Raw genomic sequence first — 11274 nt, 5'->3', positions numbered from 1 at the left:
ATCACTACATCACGTATCATCACACTGCATATTGTGTCATCTTACTTCATCATGTATCATCCTACTACTTCATGTATCACTCCTACGTCATGTATCACTGCTACGTCATGTATCACTGCTACGTCCTGTATCACTGCTACGTCCTGTATCACTGCCATGTATCATCACTACATCATGGTTCACCCTACTCCATCACCTATAATCTTAATGCATCAAGTATTATCACACTACATCATGTATCATCACACTACATAATGTATCATCACATTACATCTTGTATCATTACACTACATCACGTATCATCTTACTATATTATGTATCATCTCAGTACATCATGTAACATTACACTACATCATATCTCATATCACTTCATCATGTATCATCTCACTACATCATGTATCATCGTCATGTGTAATTTGATAGTGTTAATTGTGTAATGATATTTTGAATAACGTCAATTGACATTTTTTTTTCTTTCTTCGAATTAGAATATGACCACATATTATCTACTTAAGAAGTGTAAACTTATTACTAGTTTTTACTATTGAATAATCAATGTTTTTGTATTTCAAGTCATTCCTGCTCTTCCAGACAACTAGCTTTATAGTAATGATTATTGTATTAAGTATAACCGATTCCTTATTATTTCCCTCGAAACCAAGCATCATAACTTCCTCGGATATCTGATTTCTGGAATAACATAAACCACTGAATTACAACAAGCGTTTATGACGCTTTTTACAGGAGCACATCCATAGAATAGATGGTAAATATTTTGATCATCCACTTTACAGAAATGACACTTTCCGTTCAATTTTTTTTTTTTATAAAGGAATCTTTTGAGGGTTCTTATCAATAAAGGCACAGTCAACATTTATTTTATGATATGAACATTGCTCTACTTGATCTTCATTTGTTCTCAATAATTGTAAGATTTCTTTTGGAAATGCTCGTTAATTCTAGAGAGTTCCTCTATACAGTTTCTCTCATCTACTAGTAAATTATATATATTCCTATCTAAAAAAAATCGCCGTCCCAAACATCGTTAACTGTGCATATTCCGCTTTTCGTAAATGAACAAAAGAAATTTGTCTTTTTATTAAACTGAAATAAGTGGTTTCCGAAAAGGAACTGTTGAAACATTTCATTTTTGCACGTTGGCCGACTCAATGTTTGTAACTCTGACCATACATAGAAAGTATGGAACTCTATATTTGTCATCAAATGAGCATAACCAATGTTTTCCTAATTTATTCCATGTGACATTTTTGCTTTGCATTATTGTATAAATAAGTCATTTTTTTCTACTCACTACAAAGTTCTTATATCAATAATATCCTTTACTTAAATTCAAATACATAGAAGCACGCTTAACCAGATCTTTCCTATTAATCCATACCTATTTCCAAATTAATGAATCGATTTCTTTCATATATTTTTCAGGAATACCTCGAGCCTCTATTTCCTAACCGATAAGTGAAATTATTAAGGATTTCTTCTTTTCAAAAGTTATCTTTCTTTCCCATACGACGTCATCATCTACTACATATCCATGATGGACCTTCAGAGTTTTCACACATGTGCGGGACCAGTTGATATTCCTTAAAGTTCGATCTTTATCTTTCCAACTGCCTAAATATATACCTTTTTTTGTTTTTATTAAAATCAATTTTGAACCCGAAGCCTTTTCATATAAATTAAGAATATTGAAAGAATCCAGAATCGATTGTTCATCTTTATCAAAGAGTTGCGTATGTCGTCCGCAAACATGTACATTTTTGACTCGTTAAAATTTGGAAGTTGTATACCTTTAACATTATTATTGTTTCTGATTGAACATGCTAGCAGTTTAGCTAGTATAATAAATAAAATTAATGATATAGGGCACCCTTGCCTAGTTGAACGGGAAACACAGAAAAAAATCAGTAATATAATCATTTGTTTTTATACAAGTTGTTGCGTCTTTTAGAAGCATTGATACCCAACACCTTAATTTCGCGCCAAAATCGAACCGTTCTAGACATCTATCTAACCAACCCCATTCCACCCTATCAAATGCCCCATGCTGATCCAAAAATATGACTGACATTCTGTATTTTGTTTTTCGGAATATTCAAATATATCTTGGATAAGTCTGTTTACTTTACAATGTGAATGATATCCACTATACATGATTTAATTCTGTTTGCCAATATTTTAGTTATAATTTTATAGTCGACATTTAATAATGTTAAAGGTCTCCAATTACGGATTTCTTCTCTTTCTCCAATTTATAAAGCAAAGTAAAATGCCCTTAGTATAAGATTATATTAATTAGCTGATTGAAAAACCTCTAATAAAACCACTCGAAAATCGTCCTTAATGATATTAAAATATTGATAAAACTCGACAACTATCCCGTCCTCGTCTGGCGATTTGTTTTTCTTCATTTGATAGATACATTTGATAGATACATCTTCTTCAGATAAATTCCTTTTAATAATGTGTTTTTGATCTTTGGTTGATTTTATTTCAACATTTCCGAGCAAACTATTTGCGGCATCTCTGTCCCAAATTGCGGATGACAATCAATTTTCATAAAATTTCTTTTGCTCTAGTAATACCTATCAATTTCTTCTTTGAAGTTACCATCATTATCTTTAGTTCTATACCATAACTTGTCACCGAGTCTCTTCTTTTCTATATTAAAAAAGTAACGAGAAGAAGTTTCATGTTCTTCGAATTCTTGAATTCTAGAACGAATTACATAACCATTTGATTTTTGTCGGTAATATGTTTTTTATTTCCTTGGATAGTTTGTCGAGTTCACTGTCATTATCTTGCTTATCAGATTTGTTCAATTTCTGAAGTTTTTTTCCGCTTTTAATTTGATGTCGTTCTCTTTCCTATTAAGGCGTTTCGACACAAGAATAGTGAGTTATTTTATCTTAATTTTTACGATCTCCAACCAATCTCCAAGGCTTCCAAATTTATGTTTTTTCTGATTTCTGATTTCCAGAATTTCCAGAAAGTTTCAAACTTGCTTTTAAAAGTATTAGATTCTATAGTAGAAACGTTCAACTTTCAAATTCCAGGTTCCAGTTTGACTTTTCTTAATTTATGCTCTATAGAAACTAAATCATAATCGCTAAAAATACACGGAATAATTTTTTTTTAGATATAATTTCATTAAATACTTCTTGACTTGATAAAATATATCCAATTCTTAATTTTGATTTGCCTCTTTTGAAGGTAATTTTTTTTTTCGCGGGATATCGCACGCGTCATACATCTTTTAATTCAGACATATCAATACGTGTTTAAGCTGCTGAGTTGTCAAATCATCTTTACGCGACGACGGTATACGGTCATACAAATGTACATATTATCAAGCGTACAATTAAAGTCGCCAGTGTAAATATAATTAATATTGGTGTGAAATTATTATCATGCTCAAGCATACATTCTGTACCCAAACCAACTTTCTTGTCACTCACTTAAATCAGGTGACGTGGTCAAATGGTCAAATGGTAATGATGAAATTGATAGTTCGGTTGAAGTCACTCCAATATTCTTTAAATTCATGAACAAAATGTGATAAATTATCGATTCATTACCCGAACAAGAAATTGGCTTGAGTATAGAAAAAGAGTTTAAGTATGAGAACGGTTTCGTGAATACAGCCCAAGGACCTTCTAAACTTACATAAAAGTTACAACCTGAGAAGTACTGTACATCTCATTTCAAGCGTCAGTGGTTTGGTTGGTCCTAGTTTTTGCAGGCCAGCGACTTTATCAGTTTTATCATCAATGAGTAGTTTTCGGGTTGGGCATTGTTTCTCCAAATGTATAATTGCAGGCCTGAGTTCAAAACTTTTATTATGAATATTTCCTGGACACGTTATTTGGTGGTTTTGCCTCGGATGCTGGATATTTCTTTCAATTTCCTGGTTCAGTGACTTTTGCAGCATTTATTTTGTGTTTTAAGGTTCATATTGCAAAAACTTTTACACCATCTTCACTTAGACCATAGATGCTGCATCGGTATTGCATTTTAATACCTGCTTCGTATTGTGGAAATGATCTAAGAATGATATTTTGACATATCTAAATTGTCAACAACAACAAAATGAAACATTGCAACTTTCCAACTTTCCGCGAAAATATTGACTGCTGACGTGCAAACCTTCAGCACATGGTCGGAGAAAAGCAGGTAAGGGAAGGCTATGGACAATTGTTATAGTTTCAATCATCATCTTATTTGGAAATATTTCTAGTTTCTACTTGGATATGACGTTCGCTTTTGACTCATGCTCATTAGTGATACAGTTCTCGCTTTAAAAGCTTCCATTACCCGAATTTGACTGACTTGGGTTTAGAAGACGGAAGTCGTCGACAAAGAGGAACGCTTAACCTTCCGGAAGACCTTGTATTTTTTAATTAGACTTTAAGTTTTGATTTCATCAACAACCTTCGTGACGTAGTTAGAGGTCAGATTGAGGGAAGTCACATCCTCAAAATGAGAACCAAATTGTTGACAACGGAGCGACAAGGCACACTAAATACCGTCTCAATGCACACTTTGTAAGATGTATATTTATTCTAATGTGTATCACGAGTTATAAGTTATAAGCCACGTTATAATGTAGATAATTATTATTGATCGAAGACATGTCAGATAATTGTTAGAAAATGAATTAATAACATTTCCCCCAAATCAAAGGCATGCTTTTTATTGATATCAGTTTTTCAATGATTATTAATTGATAGTTGAAATAGAATGAATAGATAATAAGCAAAAAATCAATGATGAATATACAAACTTTTTTTTATTGCAAAGATGAGCTAAAAAAGCGTGCCAAGCATTAAACTGTATAGATATAAAAATATCAATATAAAATAAAACATAATTCATCAATAGAATAGATATTTCTTGAAATGATTAAATTTAACTGTTAATCACATGTTACCACAGAATCGTCGAATGATGTGCACTAATGCGTAGCTGTTATATGTGATAAACGACAAAGAGACAAGTTATCATACCTTCTGTGTTAAAATAGATAAGAAGTGTTGTAGGTTCACGTTGCATCCTAATGAAATATTAACAAAGATGTGATATAGTATGGTATTCTTAATCATTAATAAAAACAAAAAGGTATTGAAGTTTAGTATACAAGAATACATCATGCCGACATATATCTAATCATATCCCAAAAATGTTTGAACTGTTTCATAGATGACATGCATTTTATCAAACATTACTGTACATAGTTTCGAGGGAAACCATGGACAACTTTTACAATAATGTCAAAGCCACACTTATGTTAAACTCTTGCCATATAATGAATATTAAACGATGATTTATGTAATTAATCATTCACAAACGGATTGGCGAAACCATTCTGATATGAAGGTATCAACAAATCAACAATACTATGGCAACCAATTATAGACCAATTGTGAGAAAGTTGTTCTCCAATTAAAATACAATCATGTTTGATGCAACTTTAAATTGCTTTGTCTTCTATAAACGAAGATATTTTAATTACTGCTTTTGTTTCAAATTTAAAGTTACTCTCCTGCTAGTCATCGCTCTTTTTTTCTTATCAGCAGGATAACACTGGCATCCTTTATTCTTCTTGCATAGCAAACGTTATTATCGTTCCGTTAATACCACACTCATCACGGTTTGAAACGTGAAAAGATATAACAAAAAGTAATTAAATTTGGTTTTCTTAAGCGCCGTGAAGAACTTAAAGATTTTCATAATGTCACGCATACCCAAAAAGACCTCTTTAAAAGGACTATATTTCCTGTCAAATCTTGGCACGTTTTTTCTGCTTTTCACGGTCAGTTTTTGTTTATACTATTTCTTCAGTGAATCATAAAGTATTTTAGTATACCAGGTGACGTAATCGATCTTTATCAATTGAGATGAAAGCACGTGACTTGTATAAACATTACCTCTGACCCTGTTGAACACGTAGTATTGTGAAAATATTATCTCTGACCCAGTCGAACACATAGTCGCCCATCGTTTGATTATGCTCTCGTGACACCTCTTGAATTCTCCTATGCATGGTAATTATGTAAGCATGGTTCAACATTGCGGGCGGTGAGATAATAATAGTCGGAAAAAGGCTTCAAACGCTTATTGTTTACAGAAATTCAAGTCAATGTTGTTGTTTTTTTCTAAATCTTACTAATACACTTGTATAATATTTCTGAAATTATATCACTTCAATTGTAACTGCAGTTTTTTCCGGCAGATGGTGGTATGATAACTTTCATGTGTGAAAAACAGTTCCAGGTTAATCATGAACATCATACGAGGGAACATTAGGTTAGGCATTAAAAAACTTAGATACGATAAAGACAATAAGCTTGAAAGCAATAAATCAGAATTTGTTACATTAATTCTATAGCATTGCCATACATGTATAAATTACGAATGGAGGTTTTTCAAAATAAACGTACTATCCTCTTGTTAAAACATTTTAAAACAAATACCAAATACATGCCTCTATTATATACATACATTAACTACATAATCCAAGTAAGTGTAAACAATAACGATTCAAAGATGTTAAACGTGAAATAAAATATGAAATAATTATTTACATTCTGTATAAGCAAGTCACTAAAAGGGCAAATATATTTTATGTATTGTATTGATTTAGAGAATAATTTATATATTTTGCATACCATTTAACTGTAAAAATAAGCAAAATCACTGTTCAGGTGCATAAATACTATAAGCTTATAGGACAACATCAGGATCAAAGAACACCACAGCTAATCAAAATAATGATAGCATGTACAGCATACCGCGTGTAATGTCTGCGAATTCTTATCAGAGAAAACTCAACCAATTTCAACTTCGTTGATAAGAATACCAATAACCGTATGTACCTGCGATATGTATTTATCGATTGCTATTATTGAGCTTTGAAGACATGTTTATTTCTTAGAAATACATCCCGCGTTAATGTATCAGCTTTCATGTTTACTTAACTGAATGTATGCGGTGACTAAAAAGAAGTTTTTATTTTTTTAAGATTTATCATTGATAAACTTAAAAGATATATCAAATACTTACATAATTGTACACATCAATAGAGGATGTTAAATGGTTTTCCCTTGAATACCATATACATTTTACGAGTATGGCAGAATACCGACAGCAAACCATTCGTTTATTGTGCCATACGAGAAAAATACATTTGCAATTTAACGGGAAAACAAACAAATCTGTTTTTGTATTAGTAGAACGACGCAAATATTGCTAAAAAAAATGTGCTGAGTTATAAGCTTAAAATTTGTATATAAACCAATGATGTACAAAAACAACCACATAATATACTATCGCTTCATTTGCAGCTGAACAGAGAATCTTCTGCGATAAATGGAAAACACCATTTTGATTGGTCAAATAAAATAGATATTTTTACCAAACTGGTATTTTTTTACATAAAAATGTAATTAAAACACGTATCCAATTGATTTGTGTTTTCATCGAGGTAATCTATTGAAGCAAATAGACTTATTTCAATGTTTCCACAATCGAATTCATTTCTAAACAATGTTTAATAATGCATTTAATACCGCTGTCATGATTTCAAATCGACATCAGTTTACTTACGTTGACGTCACAAAACCTAGTCATAACGACAAATGAATAAATCCTTCATCAGGAAATGTTCTTAAAACTATGATTTTTTTTAATTAAAACAAGCGTGTAAAACTATTTTATATTATGCTATGTGCTAATGTTTGCTTTACGTACCTAATTTGAGTTAAAAAATACTAAACAGAACTACAAAGGTGTCAATGTGGTTTGCATTCTGTGAAAAAACGTTGTACCTGCAGCGGAAAACCCTTTTCTTGAGGAAATTATCAAAGACAACATAGTCAAATACCCGGACTATGAACAAAATAATGTCAATACTCTTTCAGTTTGGTGTACAGTTTTAAGTCACCATTATGAGAGATGTGTGCGATGTTTCCTTACCAAATGTTGCCAGTCGTCTGCATATAATCAAGATAAATGCGCATGCACCAGATGCTAGCCACATTCTGTTTATCCTCGTTTACGATTAAACTGGAATTATATTGGAGTTTTCTTAATTTGTCTAAAATTGACACGTTTCCATTGTTTGTTTTAAACCTTAAACATTCGCATACACCGTGCTCGCCTCCAGATGTTCCTTCACTAACGTATAGCAAAAGACGATCTGGTCCTGCAAAGATATAAAATAATAGTTGGAAATAAAAAACCACATCCTTATAGAACAGAGTGAAATTAACAGCAGGAATAACTTCGGCGCACCCATACACACCATCACCAAAGTTTGATATTGATAACGAACAAAATCATATTTAAATACAATTATTTCTGACGATGGGTATGAATCTCTTCATATAAGATGGTAGGTATTGAAGTCATGATTGCAGGCAGTATATTTACTTGTTAATACAAAATGTCATAGTATTGATTTCACTCTAAACAATAACTTACTGCATTACCTTGTTCGGGAAACACTGCGGTCTCCGAATCTGAAGCTGTCTGGCCGCCGCCATGATGTCTACGTCACCATCGACCTCCAAGCGTTCCATCACGTTACAAAGGCCACATAAGAGACCGCTCTCTGTAGCGCCATTACTGAAATGATATATAAACATAATGAAATTACTATCTGAAGTGATGGCACTCGATGATTGCAACAACGCATACAATGACAACGACAGACATGAAGCTATTTGAATACACGATAGTATATCTAGAACAAAGGATACAGTGCTTATAGGTGGCGTATCAGATGCTAATATCATACAAAACCCATAGCTCGAAGCAGAAATAAGTTCAAGTACTGCAATGATCATGCTCCTGGACACATGCCATTAAAGTACACAGAGAAAAGTATAAAAGAGATAGCTCTGACACACATGATTATTTATTATACAGTTACAAAATATAGGATAAATCTTGAATGCATTCGTTTGTGAAAAGAAAGAAAAAAGAGACAAATGTACAACATCGCCTACACACAAGGACAAAACAGGTGAAAGACACCTTGACCAACCTGCACAAATACATACAAAACTAAATACACTAAGGTTCTCCTCAAAATGTTGTTTGAACATAACCGAAGAAATAAAATTAACAAATTATCACCTGCATGTGATGATAACCGGGGATGCATCTATCCCCCGCCTAGACTGAATGACTTGTATTAGTTCCAACATAAAGCTGAAATTCGGCGATGAACTGCCCCACGAAGGTGTTTCTAAGAGGGAAATCTTTGTGTCGGTTCCGGTTTCCTGTTTTGCAGAAAAAGAGCGTTGTTTCAAGTAAATAATTGTATGATTATTTCCAGATGAGACATTAGCATGTAGCCCAATGAGAAAGTTTTATCGGGGTTTTGCATGATTACTTAAAATTAATAACATAAAAACATGAACAGTCATGCACTTTTTTTTTTCTATGATAATTTTGCAGATACACCTAAGTTTAGCATTCTTATTACAAGCAACATCAGTTAAGGTTCATCTTTTCATATTATATAGGATATGAGCTTACATCTGATTCCAGTACCTAAAACGGCAATGCTTACTTTGTTTACTATTGTCAGGTGTCGTTCTTCTACACGTTCGGGTCCAACAGAATGATGATCACAGTGAACATTTGTAACGATGAAGTCGCCGAACTTTGCCTGTGATCCATGCTTTGTAGGCCAACATGGATTATTCTTGAAGAAAACACATTTCATGTAAAATCCTTTGTCGCTGTACAGATGGATACATGTACAGATGGATATTTGATTGTATTCCAATATAATTTGCTTATGGATTCATACATATATTCTTTATATGAAATAAATATTATTTTTATTTACAGTAGCAACAATCTACGGAATATTCGTACGATGTAACAATGAATTAATTTACATAATTACGGATTCCACCTTTATAGTAAATGAGTTAAAACTTATTTTGACACCAAATAAACACATATAGATGGGTTTTTTTTTTGTTGCGGTACAGATCAATGTTTGACTGTGTTCTAATATAATTTGTACATACTGAATGTTTATTATCATATTCTTTATATGAAAATATTTTTGTTTCCATATACAGTAGCAACGATTATTCATGCAATGTATCAATAACATAATGTACATAATTCCGAATTACACCTTTATAGTAAATGAAATATAATAATATTGATATCAAATATATCACATACAGATATTTCTATCAATTTCTTTCAATCAATGCTACTTCGTACCTGTAGAAGACCAATAGACACCACTGTGTTCGATCGTTCTTGTGCTATCAAAGACAGAAAGTCAATGACGGTGTTGTCGAGAGGATGCTGGGTAAGTATGTATCCGTAAGGGATTCTATAACCCTGTTTTAACAGATCAATTATTAATTAGTCAGCTATTGTGTTATTATAGTTTTTCTAATTAAATATGGTGTAAGTTTTTCAATCAGAGCAAAATGATATTAACTCCAGATTCCTAATACTGTCGAGAAGAAATGCTCAATGTCTAAAGAATAGATGGTCAAATAATCAATAGATAATTTCTTTTCTGAAATGTTTTCTTTTACAAATATATTGTTCTTAACAAAGATAAAATTGCGTTGCTTCCACATTCTAGCCATATACAAATAATCGTTTTAATCAATATATACGACAGTGTGTATATGGTAATAACTCTGAAATAGTTGTGTTTATTTGACATTCTTAATAACAAACAGGACCCTTCAATAAATTAACACGAAGAAAACTTTTTAATGCGATTAAATGCAGGTCTTGACGTAGGACGTAGGACGAAAGAGGTAGAAAATGAAAACCTTACTGATTGTTCATCAAGAGGAACCTCAAAAGTTTCGATATACATATATGAGATAATCTGGTTTTAATTTGAAAGATTCGGAATGTAAGTGGCAATCTATTATTTGTTCTCTAATACATTTATCGCCCACTGCTTTAAACACAATAAATGAGGAACAGGTATACAGGCTAAATGGGTCGTGTCATTCCTACTTGTTTACTATTTCCCACATTTTATACGGATTTCAGTCACCTCTTGTTCTTTGATAGCAGTCTTAATGCTGACTAATTTTTCGATAAGCGTCACGCCAATCTGAAAATTAGTCAGCATTCGCTTTCAATGTTTGACTCAGAAGAAACCAAAATCCGTTCAAATTCTTCCTTCAGCCGAAAGAACAAAAAATGTGGGAATTCCTCGAAATAGGGGGGGGGGGGGGGGGGAAAACTTTTAAC

The 11274-nt window shown here is 32.4% G+C and overlaps 1 protein-coding gene across 1 annotated transcript in view; it reads right to left on the bottom strand.

The window, feature by feature from the left end:
- Window positions 1–6936: 6936 nt before the first annotated feature.
- Window positions 6937–11274, bottom strand: part of LOC110452491 (receptor-type tyrosine-protein phosphatase alpha-like) — a 22407-nt gene continuing 18069 nt past the window's right edge. The window contains exons 19-23 of the mRNA XM_021501052.1: window positions 10270–10392; window positions 9596–9730; window positions 9157–9302; window positions 8508–8643; window positions 6937–8221 (exon numbers count right to left, since the gene is read on the bottom strand). Of these exons, the coding sequence (XP_021356727.1) occupies window positions 8150–8221; window positions 8508–8643; window positions 9157–9302; window positions 9596–9730; window positions 10270–10392 (612 nt within the window). The 3' untranslated portion in view covers window positions 6937–8149. The remainder of the gene's footprint in view (window positions 8222–8507; window positions 8644–9156; window positions 9303–9595; window positions 9731–10269; window positions 10393–11274) is intronic.

This window comes from Mizuhopecten yessoensis, unplaced genomic scaffold (genome assembly GCF_002113885.1).
Source record: "Mizuhopecten yessoensis strain PY_sf001 unplaced genomic scaffold, ASM211388v2 scaffold6719, whole genome shotgun sequence".
In the NCBI taxonomy this organism is placed as follows: Eukaryota; Metazoa; Mollusca; class Bivalvia; order Pectinida; family Pectinidae; genus Mizuhopecten; species Mizuhopecten yessoensis.
The sequence above is the reverse complement of the archived record's forward strand: the minus strand, read 5'-3'. Positions and strand labels throughout refer to the sequence as shown.